Source organism: Phyllobates terribilis, unplaced genomic scaffold (assembly GCF_046119375.1).
Source record: "Phyllobates terribilis strain yellow unplaced genomic scaffold, ASM4611937v1 Scaffold_1__5_contigs__length_1240528914, whole genome shotgun sequence".
Classification (NCBI taxonomy): domain Eukaryota; kingdom Metazoa; phylum Chordata; class Amphibia; order Anura; family Dendrobatidae; genus Phyllobates; species Phyllobates terribilis.
The window spans coordinates 972,976,515-972,995,105 of NW_027362761.1; the positions used below are offsets into that span (position 1 = coordinate 972,976,515).

The following is an 18,591-nucleotide window of genomic DNA, read 5'->3' on the forward strand; positions in this document are numbered from 1 at the left end:
CACAGCACATAAATCAGTCACGTAGTGCACAAGCATTGTCAAAATGTATATTTATAAACCATTTTGTTTAGACACCTCGAAGTACAGTAGTATTTTTTAAAGGAGTTCTCCAATTTATATGCAAAATTGTCCCTAAGGTTTGTATTATATTAAACCTTTTACATTCAACTTACAATTGATTGCTTTCTATAACTAGGTTTGCAGAACTTACTGAAGTAATAATAGAGAAGCTTGATGGTTCTACAAGGATCTCACCCCCTGAGTTCAGAGATATTCTTGGACAACTTGGATTCTGTCTGGAAGATGATGAATTTAATAAACTTTGTAAAAGGTTGTATTTCTGTTTGTGATTAAAATAGGGAATTTTGTATGAATTTTGTAGGGAATCTGTCACCATGGTTTGCTACCCCATCAGAGAGCAGCATGATGTAGGGTCAGAAACCCTTATTCTAGCAATATATCACTATTGGGCTTCTTGCCTTTAAAGGGAACCTGTTGCCATCAAAATGCAGTTCAATCTGGAGGCACCATGTTATAGAGCAAGGGGAGCTGAGCAGATTGATATATAGTTTTGTTACAAAGGATTCAGTATGACCTGTTTTTTCATCATTTTAAACTTCTACTCTTTCTGGAATTTTGGGTTCAGTGGGTAGTTATATCAGTGACTGACAGCTATCACTATATTTACACTTACTGATAGGACTTAATTTGGAAAGGCACACACCTGTCTATATAACACCTCACAGCTCACAGTGCATGTCAGACCAAATGAGAATCATGAGTTCAAAGGAACTGTCCAAGGAGCTCAGAGACAGAATTGAGGCAAGGCACAGATCTGGCCAAGGTTATACAAGAATTTCTGCATTACTCAAGATTCCTAGGAGCACAGTGGCCTCCATACTCCTTAAATGGAAGATGTTTGGGACCACCAGAAGTCTTCCTAGACCTGGCCGTCCAGCCAAACAGAGCAATTGTGGGAGAAGAGCCTTGGTGAGAGAGGTAAAGAAGAACCCCAAGATTACTGTGGCTGAGCTCCAGAGATGCAGTACAGAGGGGGGAGAAAGTTCTACAAAGTCAACTATCACTGCAGACCTCCATCAGCCGGGCCTTTATGGCAGAATGGCCTGACGGAAGCCTCTCCTCAGTGCAAGACATATGAAAGCCCGCATAGAGTTTGCTCAAAAACACATGGAGGACTCCCAGACTATGAGAGATAAGATTCTCTGGTCTGATGAGACGAAGATAGAACTTTCTGGTGATAATTCTAAGCAGTATGTGAGGAGAAAACCAGGCACTGCTCATCACCTGCCCAACAGTGAAACATGGTGGTGGCAGCATCATGCTATGGGGGTGTTTTTAAGTTGCAGGGACAGGACGACTCATTGCAATTGAAGGAAACATGAATGTGGCCAAGTACAGAGATCCTGGAGGAAAACCTCTTCCAGAGTGCTCTGGACCTCAGACCTTCCAACAAGACAATGACCCCAAGCACACAGCTAAAATAACAAAGGAGTGGCTTCAGAACAACTCTGTGACCATTCTTGACTGGCCCAGCCAGAACCCTGACCTAAACACAATTGAGCATCTCTGGAGAGACCTGAAAATGGATGTCTACCAACGTTCACAATCCAATCTGACGGAACTGGAGAGGATCTGCAAGGAAGAATGGCAGAGGATCCCCAAATCCAGGTGTGAAAACTTGTTGCATCATTCCCAAGAAGACTCATGGCTGTACTAGCTCAAAAGTGTGCTTCTACTCAATACTGAGCAAAGGGTCTGAATACTTATGACCATGTGATATTTCAGTTTTTCTTTTTTAATAAATTTGCAAAAATTTCTACATTTCTGTTTTTTTTTCAGTCAAGATGGGGTGCAGAGTGTACTTTAATGAGAAAAAAATGAACTTTTCAGAATTTACCAAATGACTGCAATAAAACAAAGAGTGAAAAATTTAAAGGGGTCGGAATACTTTCCGTACCCACTGTATACAAATAAAGCTTTCCGTCACTGATAGGACCGCCCACTGGATTGAAAATCCCCAAAAGAGCAGAATATTAAATGATTAAAACATGGGTTATACTGAATATTTTCTCACAAAACTATATATAAATCTGGCAAGATCCTTCTGCTCTATAACATGGTATCTGGTGACAGGTTCCATTTATTCTTTATTAGTCTTTATTCCATCTAACTACAATTTTTTTAAAAAAATGTAGTTGGTACTGCTGTTATCCCCAATATCTTTTTACTCTCCCACTCACAGAACTCCAAAAGCTGATATACAAAGAGTTTTTTGGTTGTGATTCTGCTAAAAAATGTTGAGGAACCAACATCTGACTTTAACTACGTGTTGATACAGGCAAAGTGATCTATCACCCTCCGGTCAGTGCTATGGCATGACTGCTTTGCTTGTCCCCTCTGACCATATTGGTTCAGAATGAAATCAGTTCATTATTCCAACTGCTCCTACTTCTGATGAATCCTTGACCAGAGTGTAGAGAAAAGGAGGATTTTTCCAGAAGCCTCATTGGGAAAAAGTGACTGAAAGGCATATTGATCAATCAGCAGATCAATGCTATGTAAACCTGTCTACAGAGTAACAGATGTATTCATTGCATTTAAAATCAGAGGGATTGGTGTACAAGTACTCGATTACTTCAGAACTTGCTACCCGTATATGTTCCTCTCCTCTCCACACTCAACACCCTTAATTAATGCAGCTCTGAAAAAAAGCTCCTTCTTTCGATAATCTCCAACAACTAACTCACAAATAGGAACTGATCTTCTATACCCACTTAACCTCCCAATATGGGCAGACCTAACAATTAACCCCATCTGCAGGCTAACCAAGTGCTGCAGGCCACAGAACAGATATACCAACATAGAACAAAGTCAATGCATTATATTACAATACGATCTTCAAGGTGGGTGTTGACAGCTCTTCCACTCCATTACATACATGCACATAAATCTTCTTTACTGCAGCTAGTTGTTTTATTGGAGTTTTTGTGCCATGTGTTAAAATGTCTTTGGATTGCAATTTTATTTTGTCAAATTGGTTATGTGCCCATATATTAGGTACGATGTGGACGGAACCAATGTCATTAAGACAGATTATCTACTGAAAAGACTTGGACATGAAATACAGAATCAGTCATCAAGCAACATAAAAACTAAAGGTAGGACGTTAGAAAGTAAATTAACTCATTTTTCCACTGCCTTCAACACATGTTCATTAAAGAAAACTTGGTACTTGAAAAAAAAATGTCAATACCTTGTAAAAATTCCTGAGCTCCCCTGATTCGGACGTTCTTTTCCGCTTTGAGCTGTGTCATTCCATTGCAGAGATATTCACATTTGATGCTTTTTGGAGCACACTATGCGAAATCTCTGCTTGTAGAGCAACTGAGTGTTTCTTCAGAGTCTTCTCTGGGGTGTGCGCTTTTATCCTTCCCTACCAGACACTGCCAGTCACAACTCAGCAGCTGATCTAACAGTCTCAGACACCGCGGAGCTGTGATTGGCAGTGTCTGAGAGGGTGGAATGAAAGCACAATCCCCCAGAGAAGACTGCAGAAACACCCAGTTAGACTGCAAGCACAAATTTCACATAGTGAGCTCCAAAATCAGCAAGAGTAAATATCTCTGCAATGGAGTGACGCATTACAAAACGGAAAAGACCTGCAGAATCAAGTGAGCGCAGGGATTTTACACAAGGTATTTAACTTTTTTGAGCTAGTGACAGATCTTCTTTAAGTACATGTGTCATGTTAAAGGATTTCCTTCTGTTTCAATGACTCTTTGGAAAATGTGTTGGGCATGTGGGTAGAATCTCTGTCCTCACTTCTCTCACATGTGAATTAGATAAAACTGAACATGTTACAATTGTAAGAGTTCAGGGTCTAAACCTAGAATTAAAAAAAAAAAAAAAATCAGCAGGAGGTTCATTAAGTTGTCATTATTAACAAATGAAAAGGCTGTGACTGTGTTGACCGGCCTTGTGTTTTAGCACACAGTTCCTATGGGGTCCATCATTGAACTGGGGTGCCAAGGGCCTGCCAGTAACCAACTCCAGGGCCCCTCTGTTCAGCTACATGCAAATGTGACATTTATCCTGAATCACAGATTTATATAACAATGAACTGGGTAGATTGTTAAATGAATAAGATGCTGCCTTTGTCTGTACATAGTGATTCACGTACAATGTGCCAAGTACTGCTCTTATCAGAGGGTGGTGGCCCACCAGAGGATTCTCCTGTTCTCCTGCGGGCCAGTCCAACCCTGGGTCCATGTTACAAAACTGTAGGCGATCTGTGTTACTATATGATGTGAAGCAGCTTATTCTCTTATAGTAGCATTAGGCTCTGCAATGTGAAATGAGTTGGAGCATGACATTTTTTTCTCATGGATTCCATAAAAATCATTGAAAAACTTTTTTAGAAATGAAACTAGGTAGAGACACCTAAAAGTTCAGTATTTTCCTATAGCAGGTTATGGGCCCCATATTACTTAATCTGCAAACATCAGGGTCCACAATCTTAGTCATTAGTTTGTCCTAGATAGGACAGACACTACAGAACTTGATCCTTATGTTTTCACATGATTGCCGTACGTGTAAACCTGCTCTGTACTTAGTATTTAGTGTACTGCCTGTAAATAATGATTCAGTCTGTGTTTCATAATCCGCTTCTCCAATTCCATCAGTACAATCCCGAGAAATGTCTTGGGCAGAACTAGAGCGGAAAGCCTCTCTCAACATTGAGAAATGGTTGAAAGATAAATTCAGAGAAGGCTTTTGGAGCATGAAAGAAGAATTTGAAAGGCGTGATCCTCAAAGAATTGGCAAGGTGGGTAGAACTATGTTTTATGTAAAAATGTTGTAGTTCATTTACTGTAACTGTGAACGAAATATGGAAGTTTGCAGAAAATATTCCACAAAGCATATGTATAAAGAAGCAAAACTATGAATAATCTACGATAAAATATACTGTAATACACAACAATTTTCAAAAATGTGCCAATGATGGCCGAAAGGGGCAGGATTTATGTAAACCCACACTATAGTAGTACCAGGAAGGTCATTGGTGAAAATTTCTACAGGACCAGTCGATCATACCTTGTATATGGGGGCCTCCTTGACACAATCAGAGTTTTAGATGTAGCATGTGTAATGGAGACGAAAGGGCCTCTAAGAGGATTCTTACAGGATGCTTCAAAGATAGAGAGATATTGCCATCTGCTGGTCAGGCACAGTCATGTGGACCCGAGATGTTCAAGAGAAGGTGAAGGGGGAGCAGATTTAGACGCTGGACCCAGTCAGGTGGCTTCCAGGAAGGAGTTCCAAGGTACAAGAGGCCAGCGCGCCAAGCCTGAGGGGTTTTTGGTGCCAAGCAGCAGAGAGGAGCAGACGTGCTCCCTGCGTGCTGAGAAGCCCCGCGTGGCAGGCCTAAACCGGAGGCCTGTGAGGTGCCACAGCCGGGCGCCGGTGGATGAGCTCCGGATCCCTCACAGATGTGACTCGAGTGCTGTGCCTACTGAGGAGAGTCGGAACCTGCTTGAGGTGCTGAGTGAGTTCGCGAAACCCGACGTCGCCCGCCGACAGACGAGGTCTGGACCACGGCTTGAGAAACTGCCTCCAACGGCCAGGAAGAGAGGAGTTGGGAGACTGCTGAGCCAGGAAAATCACACCAGTGAAAGCAGAAGAGCTGCATACGTGAACAGGGTTGTCACTTCCACTGTTCACTCATTGTACCAGGGCCAGTTGGGTTTAGGTACTCAGGTTGGGAGGGGAACAGTTTGGGTGGAATAAGCTAAACTTGCTTTAATTGATTTTGTCCAGAAAAGACTTTCGGCCTAGCGGGAATAACCGGTGACCCCCGCTAGGGCCCTATACAGAGATAAAGAACTGACGTGGTGACTCCCTGGCTGGGTGCACCACATTACTTTGAGAGACTTCGTATTTTGCTAATATTTCAAATTACCGTTCAATACCCTTGTTGTTATCCCCTTGTTCAGAATACCTGTTTTATATATACATAAACTGTTTATAATCATCTCCGACTGTCCTTGCCTTGTGTCTCTGTGCGTTGCATTCCAGCACAGCATTACACATGTAGCAGAGCTGAGAAAGCTAACCACGCCCAAACCAAAAGTGTCTGTGTATTTTGTCTATGACAGTGAGCTGCTAATCAGAGAAGGGGACGCGGTGAGACCAGGGTTCATGTGAGCTGTAGTCCAGGCAGTGATAATCTCCTGGTGATAAAACATGCATTATTTTAAAACAACAGCACACAGCCTAGTAAGCAACACATCCCTGAAATATGTGTCTCAGCTCCTGCCTCATGCTGTCCTCAGATTACATAGTAATAGCCTGCTGAGAAATTACCTGCAACGCTGTATAAATATCTTCATTTTTACATTTTTAACTGGAAAATCCCAGGATCCAGTTTTAGTGTGATATCAAAGACTACTTAACCAATTAGCTATTATGGATTGAGGCCTCTGACCTATGACTTTGATAACTACTTTGGGGAATTCTTTAAATTTCTTTTTATTACATTCTACATCTATAGTATGTTACATGAACAGCATGTTGTGAACAACATAAAAGGATTAATTTTTCTGCTTGTGTTTGCCGAACTTTGAGTAATTATGAAATATCCACAAACTTAAATGTACTTTTTCTACGTCTTAAGGTTGAGAAAGATGATTTTCTGACAGTATTGGAAAAGTTTGACCTAAAACTAAAAGATGAACACTTTAACCTGTTCCTGGCAAGATGTGGGCTTGAAAACTCTCTTACCGGCATCAGTTACATGGATCTACTAAGAAATTTCCAAGACCGCAGCGAGAAAGGCATCACACACAAGATACTCTCTGACCCAAACCATAGGTAACCATACTGATCATTTACAGAAATATTGTGATTCTTTGTAGCCTGTAGTGATCACCCTAAAGGGAATGTCATTGGAAAATTACATATTGTCTATATTAAGCTTTTGTGTTAAATGTATTTTTAAAAAATGTTGATGATTTATTTTCATCTATTTCCATATTACAATAATTTTCATTTGTAATGTTGCCTGAAGAAGGAGCCCCTGTGCTCTGGAAGCTTGCATATATATATTTTTTCTGGTTAGCCAATTTTTGGGAATAAAAGTATTTACATCAATCAATATTCAAAAAATCCTTAAAATCTTGCAATTTTCACTAAGCCAAATATTAACATGATACCTGCTGTTCTGCCGAGGTCACTTTTCAGCAGTCATGCCATTATCATGTTTGGCAAGATTATAATGAAAGATACAACTGTGGCGCCCCTGCGGGTCAAGTTACCACAGAGGTACAGCATCTCACCCAGAGGTGTGGTACCCCACTCTCAGGTAAGGAGGGAGTACTACCCAGGACCCACACACCCACATCCAACACACTCCATTTCAGTGGGGGGGGGAGCGAGATTGCTCCTAAGGGAGAGCACAGTCCCTGGTCCCTAGCTGGAGAGTGGAACTAGGTAGAAGAGGTGGGTGGAGGAAGAGGTTCAGTGGAGCACAGAGGGTAGGAGTATAAAAGACAGAGAGAAACATCTAGAAGGGTCCAGTCCCTTTTCAGGAGAGTAGTGCAGAAGGGTCCATGCTCCTGGCTCCAGTGCTTGGAGCATGAGTTCAGTAGAGTGAGCGGAGTCGGGCCTAGTGAGAGAGGCCCAGGAGAGAGGGAGAGGAAAGAAGAGAGGAGCAGTGAGGAGGGCTCCAGGAGGAACAGAGGGGATCCCAAGGGCACAGTGAGTGCGGATGCCACCCGTGCGCCCGAATCCACGCTGACGAGGAGAGATCAGGCCACAGAGAGGGGACCGGCCTATAACCTGGCTAGATAACCGAAGGCTGCTGCATTTTCAAGGTGCTGCAGCCAACAGCCACAATTATATCACCGAAAAGGTGGCCACATAGGGTCCAGGGGATTGCAAGTCGCCCTAGAAGGCCTGAGGTCACTGGCTTGGGACACTGATTGTGAGGCGCAGGGCAGGAGGGTGAGAGCCAGCGCAGTGAGACGACCGGGAAAGGTACATAGAACGGGGTCCCGTTTAAGTGCTCCTGAAATACCTGAGAGTTTGCTGGATCACCACCTCGGAAGACACAGGACAACGTGGGAGGTTATAATCCGGAAAGTGTAACCTGAGGAACTTAACAACTGTGAGTAAAATCTGAAGACTGCACCCCACTGTGCCCCTTGAATAATTGCTGCGCCATCACCAGCTCTGCACTACACTGCACCAACAAACATCTAACTCATAAAATCACCATCTACTGCCCTGGGCTAAGCTCTGCCTGTGGAGAGCTGAACCAACTCTGCTGCGTCACCATCAGCTCCAGAGAATGTGCACCGCAGCGGCGGCCTCATATAGCCGCATACCACAGGTGGCGTCACGAACATTATCTCTAAAAACTTTATTCCCCTTTTATTGACTGCTTTGGGTCACGGACGGGGTCACTGCCACCGTGACATCCCCAGCACCGACCGGCCCGGCTACCGAGTACCCCACGGCCCAGGGGGTGCGTCACAACTATAGATAGATAACACAGAACTAGTGATGAGCGAGCATGCTCGTTACTCGAGATTTATGAGCGTGCGCAAGGGTTTTCTTGAGTATCTTCAGTGTGCTCGGGTGTTATGCTTCAGTCACTCTGTGCGCATTCCTCACATGTATTACAGCTGTCAAACAGTCGCTAATCATGCACACGGAGTGACTCAAACATAACACCAGAGCACGCTGAAGATACTCAGCGAGCACCCAAGCATGCTCCCCGAAAGGGTTAACAGAACATACTCGCTCATCACTACATAAGACCCATCATTCACAATAAGTGATCACATCTAACCTCCTCCTCTCTGCACAGATCACAGAGCACGCCTAGAAAACTCTTCTATAGAAGTCAATGACTTTAATATTTTGCTTTCTACTGCTCTTTATAATCCATGTGGCAACTGTAGAACATATATCCAAAAATGCTGTTAACAGTAACCCCAGCAAAATACCCCCCTGTAAGTAAAATAAAAAAAACTGAATTAAAAACAGATTGGAGAAAGATAAAATATATTGCTACCTTTTAATTATTAATGCATATATATGTCTGTAACATTTTGCACATATATGTTGATTTATGGCCCCGTATTCTACCCACTATATACTATAATATTCTACATATTGCCTAGTGATGTAATGGTTAAAAATGCACAATTTTTTTGTGGAATCCCCTTGTATTGAAAAGTATAGTGGACCATATTTTTCAATATAGTAGAAAAGAAAACAATAAGGAACTAGCTGCATGTATGCCAGCAGGACAATGTTTCACACAATTTGGGTAAATTGTACAATAGGGACATGTTTTGCAATCATATATTATTTATACCCTTAACAGAGAAATAGAAGGTCTGCACATAATAAAGATATTTATATTTTTTATCTCAATACTTTTTAACTTAGAAAAAGGTTAAATGAGAACAGAATATAATAAAATATTTTTTTCATAAACTAAACTGACCTATTGATTTAATTTTAGATCATTTTTCAATAAAATGTATTAACTTAATAGAATACATGCAAATATCAATTTTTTTAGACTCACCAATTCAATAATAAATGAGAAAATATAACAGAGAAGTATGTATTATGTGTGGGTTCTATGGTGGTTTTTAGCATACATTTGTATCACTTCATGCATTTGCACATTTGTCCATTGGGTGGCACTACAGACTACATTTCTAATATAGTGGAACTTCGTGGTTACATATTGAGTTGATGAAGTTTCCATATTGAATGAATGCATATTTGATTTTTAGAATAATGTAACTATGGCATAGTAGCAAAAAATCTACTAATTATAATATAAAATATTCCAGATTTAGATTACTGTTATACACGGATTTCTTATGTCTGCTGGCACTATGCATATAAGGGAAATTATTTGTAGGCAATTTCATTATACATGAGGTTTATCTGTTTATCATTCTGGTCCCATACATGTATCTTGCTGAATTTACCTATCTCTGGTTATTCTTCCAGCATTAATTCTGTTTTTTCAATTGCAGGTTTCATCGGGAAGGAGCTATCAGCCCCTCGTCTACACTAACTGCAGTGGAAGCACGACTTGCAAACCTCTTCCAGTCTGACTTCTTGGCCCTTCTGGCAACTTTTGAGTAGGTTTTCTTTTCTCATTTTATCTTTGCATCAGCTTGATCTTAGAAAGCAGAATTTAAATGCTTTTAAATTATTTTAATTTTCTATATCTTGAATTTATATGATCTACATGTTCTGCAGATTGTAAAATAGACTGCAATGAAAAAGTTTGGGAGGTGTGTAGGTTGGAAATAAAACATTATACAATTTATATACAGTTATACAATTATTATACAATGAAGCATCTATAACTGAACCAATTGCTGATGTCACATCTCTAGTTTTTCACATGGGATAGTGAGCCCCCTAGTGGACTTTTTGTGAACTTTAGGGCTATACGGCATCAGGTCTTCAAGAAAGTCTAGTATGATCTGTCATGTCCATGTTAATTTCAAAAAGGGGAAAAGTCATAATAGTTTTTGTGACGCTAGTCAATACTCAGACAAGCCATGAGGCAGGGTAGTCAAACATTTTGGGGTCAGATACCAAGAGAGCAATTAGTAAACAAAAGGGAAAAGACAAAGGCGTAGTCAGGTAACGGTCTAAGGTCAGAATACCAGGAAAATAGTGGATCAAAGCAAAGGGGCTAGGCAAACGGAAGGTCAGAATGAGGTCCAAGGTCAGGCTGCAATAGATCAATAAACAGAACACAAGAATACAAGGCAAACCACTGAGTAAATGCTATGATTCGCTGAGATCTGGGACTGACAGCTTAGCCAAGTAGCTGGGTAATCACTCAGAACAGGGAACACCTGATAGAAGCTCAGCACCTCCCAGTCTCAGATTGGACGGCTGAGCTGTCTATCAAAATACCGACAGCTCAGTACGCCCCTGCACTAGATTGGACGACTGAGCAGTCTGTCACCGCGTCCAAGACACACTGAGTGGAGGAATCATGACAGCTTTTAACAGTTGAAGATAGATCAATTTTTACTCCTAATTACAGTATAATAAGATCCTGAAATCCTGCCTTACAACAATCAGATGGTCAAAAAGTGTTATATATGTTGGACTCAAGTATAAGAAATGTATAATCTTAAACAGTCAATAAGATATTACAATATTAAATGGTGCAGATTTTTTCAGATTTGTACTACATCCAGAAAAATGGGCAGATTATTTTGCAAATGAGAGTATAGACAATTATAATTGCTGGATACTTTTTACAACCAAACCATATATTACAGTAGTTACCGTATAACATCTTGTTTAAGAATTCCGAATCACAAGCTGTGAGCAGCACCAATGTTACCGGCAATGATGTGAAGCAATGATGCTATAGTTCACTGTTCCTCTGAGCTTCATCTTAAACCCATATTGTTATAAAAAGGAAAAAGCCTGCAGAAATAAGAGTATTTTTATTTTTAATAACAATTGTTACAGGTGTCATTAATGTGTCACTAGAATAAAACAAACCACCCGCTTTTTTCACTAGATGCTGGTTCAGCTTTCTTCCATTGTGGATCTTGAAGGTCACAAATATCAGTACGGACTGAAATTCCGTCAGTTCTGATGATGCACAAGATTTTGCCCTTTAAAAATTAGTGTATAAAATTTCTCCACCAACTATTTTTGGACATAACCATTATTATTCAGTAACAGCTGAATATTAGAATTGAATCAACAGCAAAAAGAGTTTTAAATTAGCTATTGAATTTATGTAGCTCTGGGGTGCACAATGCCTTTGGTCCATATTGTTAGATTATATTGTCCCAAAAGCTGCAATAAAGCTAAAAGCACCACTACGTCATTTTTTTTAGTTCACTGCTGTAGTGGCATCACTAATGTATGTTTCCTGCCCTAGTATTATACTCACCAGCCGCCATCTTCCTCTGTTCTCGGCACTGGTACGGTCGTCTTCTTCAGGTTGTGCTCACTCCAGGATTTGCTGGGTGAGCTGTACGTCACTTCTCAATATAATTCTATGAGAACGAGGCCCTCATAGACTTACATTGGGAGCTTGTGACCGCTACCTCTGACCTCTGACTACTCAGGAGCCGTGGTCACAAAATGGTGGAACCGGACTGGAGTGCCCCCGGAAAGAACAGATGACGGTGGTTGGTCAGTATTTTACTAAAGGCAGGGAACAGACATTAGTGATAAAACACCGGAGGTTAAATAAAAAAAATGCTGGAGTGGTGCTGTAAAGAAGTATTGCTGTATTGGAGATTTATTGAATGTCAACATCATATAACATCAATGTCCAAGAGATGATAGTTTAACTTTAGAGACTCCTTGCAATTTTCATAGACAACAATGGAGAGCGTAGCATGCACATGTTGTCACCAGTAACTCACCCGTAACTGTTCCTCTATGGAGTGCCAAAGGGGCAATCAGGGATGTGCCATAAATGTCTCTACTAAAAAATATCCCTTTAAAAAAAATAATTCTTCATAAACAGAATATTTGATTTGACGTACCCAAAAGTGACCAAAAAAATAAATGTTTGCCCCCTTCCTGATTTCTTATTCTTTTGCATGTTTGTCACATTTAAATGTTTCAGATCACAAAACAAATTTAAATATTAGACAAAGTTAACACAAAATACAGTTTTTAAATGAAGGTCTTTATGATCAGGGAAAAAGAAATCCAAACCTACAGGGCCGAATGTGAAAAAGTAATTTGCCCCCACCTCCCCTTAAAACATAAAGTAACTGTGGTTTATCACATCTTTGAGAAGCCGAGTTCAATTTCCCTAGCCAAGCACAGGCCTGATTACTGCCACACCTGTTCTCAATCAAGAAATCACTTCAAAGTGAAGTAGACCAAAGGTCCTCAAAAGCTATACATCATGCTGTGATTCAAAGAAATCAAAGAAATTCAGGAACAAATGAGAAACAAAGTAATTGAGAGTTATCAGTCTGGAAAAGGTTATAAAGCCATTTCTAAAGCTTTTGTACTCCAGCAAACCACAGTGAGAGCCATTATTAACAAATGGTGAAAACATGGAACAGTAGTGAACTTTCCCAGGGGTGGCCGGCCGACGAAAATTACCCCAAGAGCGCAGCGACGATTCATCCAAGAGGTCACAAAAGACCCCACAACAACATCCAAAGAACTGCAGGCCTCACTTGCCTTAGTTAAAGTCAGTGTTCATGACTCCACCATAAAAAAAGAGACTGGACAAAAATGGCATGCATGGCAGAGTTCCAATACGAAAACCACTGCTGAGCAAAAAGAACATAAAGGCTCGTCTCAGTTTTGCCAGAAAACATCTTGATGATCACCAAGACTTTTGGGAGAACTGTGGACTGAGAAGACAAAAGTTGAAATTTTTGGAAGGTGTATGTCTCATTACATCTGGCATAGAAGTAACACAGCATTTCAGAAAAGGAACATCATACCAACAGTAAAATATGATGGTGATAGTGTGATGGTCTGGGGCTGTTTTGCCGCTTCAGGACATAGAAGACTTGCTGTGGTAAATGGAACCATGAATTCTGCTTTCTACCAAGAAATCCTGTTTGTGACCTCAAGCTGAAGCGCACTTAGGTTATTTAGCAGGAAAATCCAAAACACACCTCTGAATGGCTTAAGAAAAACAAAATTAAGACTTTGGAGAGGCCTAGTCAACGTCCTGACCTTAATCCGATTGAGATGCTTTGGCATGACCTTAAAAAGGTGGTTCATGCTCGGAAACCCTCCTATGTGACTGAATTACAACAATTTTGCAAAGATGAGTGGGCCAAAATTCCTCCAGAGCATTGTAAAAGACTCATTGCCAGTTATCACAAACGATTGATTGCAGTTGTGGCTGCTAAGGGTGGCCCAACCAGTTATTAGGTTTAGGGGGGGCAATCACTTTCATACAGGGCCCTGTAGGTTTGGATTTCTTTTTCCCTTAATAATGACCTTCATTTAAAAACTGCATTTTGTGCTTACTTGTGTTATTTTTGTCAAATATTTAAATTTGTTTTGTGATCTGAAACATTTAAGTGTGACAAACATGCAAAAAAATAAGAAATCAGGAAGTGGGCAAACACTTTCACACCTCTGTATTATAAGGAGCTATCACCAGTGGTGGCATAAAAGGTGAATTAAAGCAAAGAAAGCGTTCACATGCATCTTCCTTCACTGATAATTATGTTCTAGCAAGAGAGAAGGGAGAACTGAGCCACCATCTAATGACTGAACCCTTCTCTACTCATCAGAATGATGTGCCTCTTTATTACGATGCATATATACATGTCTTTGTCCTTGGAAATGAAGGCTCTGCAAACCATTATCATGGGCCATGTATGTCCCCTGGGGTGTAGGTTTTACCCTTTAATCTGTATCTATCTGTATTATCGGCAGAGAAGAATTTTTGGGAAAATGTGTAATCAGAAGGATAGATATTCCAAAAATGACTGATGATGATGATGATAATCCCCAAATACGGTATGTGAAATCTACATAACATAGCATGTCATGACTAATAATTTGTTACTTTCTTTTTTTAGGAAAATTGATAAATTCAAGAGAAATGTAATAAGCCAACAGGAATTCCGAGCAGCAATAGAGAGCAGGTATTATTCTATCAAATGACAATCATAGTAAGACATGGACATACATGCTACTAGTATGTTCTCCCACGGACCGGAATCTCCTGTCATATATTTATGGGTGGACAAAGACAAAAGAAGGACCCTTGTGCAGGAACAATATCTATGCCCTTTGCAGGCCAATAGCTCATCATAATGCTCCACTTTATGTGCTGGTTTGGAGGTATTAGTGGGCCATTTTACCTCTTAGGCCCCTGTGCGGCTGCACAGGTTGCACCAATGGTATGTCCGATCATGCATATACTGTACACTATATATGATTTTCTCGTCATAGACAATATTGTGGCACACTCCACGTTTGCTGTGTTGCATCAATATTCTTACCAAGAAACATTTTTTTTTAATGGTTGTGTAATTGTTAGGGTCACTATGTGAGGTGGATCCTCAAAGTCCAGTTGGACACATGGGCTATCAGGCAAATTAAGCATGCAAGAAACAGGTAGCTGAGGTACTTGAAGCCGCAGGTAGCCCGGAGATGTCCTTGAGACCGCAGACAGGCAGCAGAGGTACTGGAAGCCGCAGGCAGACTAAAGACGTCTGGGAGACCGCGGACAGGTCTCAGAGGTATTGAAAGCTGCAGTAAGACAGGAGACGTTCTGGAGACAGCAGGCAGGCAGCAGAGGTACTGAAAGCCAAAAACAAGTAGCAGAGGCACTGGAAGCTGCCGGCAAACTAGAGACGTCCAGGAAACCGCAGACAAGTGGCAGAGGTACTGGCAACTGCAAACAGGTCGTGACGCACCTACAAACTAAGACTTAATATCAAGACACAGGTGTGTGTCTTGGTAGGCCTTATATAAGCCTAGGTAGATGATCACCACATGGGAGTACGCCGGGCTGCTCACAAAGCCTGACGTGAAGCACAAGAAAGTTTAGCTGACTGGGGTGAAGCGAGCAGAGCCCAGACCCATGATAGGTGTGTGACAGTAATACAGTGAAAACATTGCAACGGAGCAGACAACTTGCAATCTACAGATGAGATGTGCTTTTTCCTTAGTGATTTGAGGGTAACCATCTTGAGACTTCTACTGTACTCTTCTCTTATTCTGTTTCAGTCACCAAACACACCATACCCAGTGAGGCCTACAACAGGCTCTGCTCTTCTTGGCTCCTGACAGTCCTAATAGTTCTCTGCTAGCCTGCTATGGCAGATACAACCCTATTTTAGTGCTGGCTTTGTTGCTTCCTCAGGTTCCTATTGATCAGACACCACCTCGTATCACTCAGCTGCTGACACTATTACAGTACACACAGTTTGGAGGATAAAATCACTTTTCTGTGATTTCGACCAAAACTGAGCAACCTGTCGCTCACATCTCCCATCTTCTCTCCTGAGAGAATGGCGGGGTCAGTGATACTCTCTGCTTCCACTTCACTATGTCCTCATCTAACATGCAGCACACACTCATCTATCACTCAGCCCACTCTTTCGTGCCATAAAAGTGTAACACATCTAGAACCTAACGTCAGTTAACCCCTTCTTGACAGAGTGAGGATACGGCACTCTTTTTAATATAAAGCTAACAAAGCAATAATGCAGACAGTGAGCTGTGGTAACAGATGCACTGACTCCCAAATAACAAAATATAAAGTAACACAATTGCTGAAAGGGGACAAATCGGTGAGACCTCTTCTTCCTACCACTTTACAAACTGATGATAAAAGTATCAGATTGTATATTCATATTTCACTTATTATTAATGTGATATTAGTTCGCACTATAGAAAAACACATTGGCTTATATTTATTTATCAATTTACACCAATTTTTGGCATAAACAGTACCGTAAAACTCATAAATCATAGTGAATGTTTTCCAATAACTGTACTAGAATATGCAACTTTTCTCTCATTCAAAAGATTTGAAAAATGCCTAGAATATTTACAGGGGTTAGGTTTTGGACAGATGTTGTAAGGCAGATACAAATTCTGGTACACATCTATGACTGTTCAGTGATGGATTTTCATTTTTTGACTTTCAGACACCACAAATGGACCACATTTATTAATAGGAAAACATTTTTTTTAATAAGTTTGCGCAATTCATTTAAACAATTATTTTTTTGGGAATTTTTAAATGACTGTTTTATTAAATATGGGACATTATCCCACAGGGTTAGTTTTCCCCTCCTGTACTGGATGGGGGCCAATCTTAAAGCAGCACTCCCATGTATATATTTTTTTTATTAAATGTGTGTATATGTGCATGTAATGTAGTGTGAGTGTATAAATATCCTCACCTACCGCTGCTCTGTGTCCAGCGCCGTTCTTCTCATTGACGTCACACCTCTGCAGAATGGCTGGGTCACGCTGCGGTCTTTGTGACCCAGAAGTTGCATCTACAATGTAAGCCTGTGGAGGTACCATAGGATTTCTGTCATTCAGAAGTGAAGCAGAACGGCTCTGGACACCAAAGAAAGCAGCGGTAGGTTAAGATATTAATACACTCACACTACATTACATGCACATATATACACATTTAATAAAACATATAGATGATTGAGTTTATTTCAAGGGATTATTCTCTTAATTGAATCCTTGGCTTCAGTTTGCCATAAAAAGCAAAACAAAATTGTGCAGTACTCACCTTTCCCAGGTTACAATGGTGAGTCTCTACCACTGTTCACATTGTCTAGCATTGGCTGCAGCGGTGACATAATGATGACCGCGCAGCCGGCAATCAGTAAAGGCCAATACCAAACACTGGTAACAGTGGTGGACAATTGCCGGTTTAACCCAGGAAAGGCGAGTACAGCGCGATTTTGTCTTTTTTAATAGCAAACTGCAGTTAGGGAAGAAATTTAATTGAAAGGGAACATCCCTTTTATTATTTTGGTTTAAATGTTGTTTGTACTCGGGCCGGGAACAAAACTCAATGGAATTTATTATTCTTTTTATAGCTGATTGTAGAAGCTATTGCACAGATTAAAATTGCAATGGTACTGATGAAAAAAGTTGCAACAAAATTGTAGAAACATGTCTTTTCTCCCATTAAAATTTGTCATGTAAAAAAATCATACCAAGAAGAAGAATTTCAGAAAATCTAATGTAACCCATAATCTGACAAATATAAATTAAAATAATGTGGTTGCTTGCATAAATATGCATTTACACTGCAAGGTAATCATTGTTAAAAATGCTTGTTTCATGATTATCTTACAATGTAAACAGGCTGCTGATCATCCAATGAACTAGCAAAATGCTCAGTCATCAGGTGAAATGATCTTTTATGTAGCATAAAAAAATCATCGTTCTCGGCAGTGTATCATCCTGTGTAAATAGGAATTACATCGCCGAGAACTATGGCAGCCTATGCACACTGGAAACAGGCATTCAAACGACCGCCGATCGGTAAAAGTTTACCGATTGGTAGTCATATAGTGTCACCAGTTCATCCATGTTAACGGACCCTTAGACTAGTACTTTGTTGAATAACCTTTGGAATTTAAAACAACATTCAGTCTTTTTGGGTAGGAGTTTATCAGCATGGCACATCTAGAATTGGCAATATTTTCCCACTCTTGCTTGCAGTAGCGCTCCAAATTTGTCAGAATGCAAGGGCATCTCCTATGTACAGAGTCATCTTCAGGTCAACCCCATATTTTTAAATTGGATTCAGGTCTGGGCTCTGGCTTGGCCATTCCCAAACTTTGATTTTCTGGTGAACCAATTCTTTTGTTGGTTTGGAGGTATGCTTAGGGTCATTGTCGTGCGGAAAGGTGAAATTCCTCTTCATCTTTATCTTTTTAGCTGAGGCCTCAAGATTTTGATGCAAAATTGATTGATATGTGGAACTATTCATAATTCCCTCCACCTTGACTAAGGCTCCAATTCCAGCTACTGAAAATCAGCCCCAAAACATAATGCTGCCACCCCCAT

The 18,591-nt window shown here is 40.6% G+C and overlaps 1 protein-coding gene across 3 annotated transcripts in view; it reads left to right on the forward strand.

Annotated features, from left to right (window-relative positions):
* Positions 1 to 18,591, forward strand: part of LOC141156404 (EF-hand calcium-binding domain-containing protein 6-like) — a 320,593-nt gene that overhangs the window by 130,584 nt on the left and 171,418 nt on the right. For all 3 annotated transcript variants that reach the window (XM_073642612.1, XM_073642606.1, XM_073642599.1), the window contains 6 exons: positions 197 to 331; positions 3,079 to 3,179; positions 4,704 to 4,846; positions 6,695 to 6,891; positions 10,083 to 10,190; positions 14,613 to 14,678. In XM_073642612.1, the coding sequence (XP_073498713.1) occupies positions 197 to 331; positions 3,079 to 3,179; positions 4,704 to 4,846; positions 6,695 to 6,891; positions 10,083 to 10,190; positions 14,613 to 14,678 (750 nt within the window). The remainder of the gene's footprint in view (positions 1 to 196; positions 332 to 3,078; positions 3,180 to 4,703; positions 4,847 to 6,694; positions 6,892 to 10,082; positions 10,191 to 14,612; positions 14,679 to 18,591) is intronic.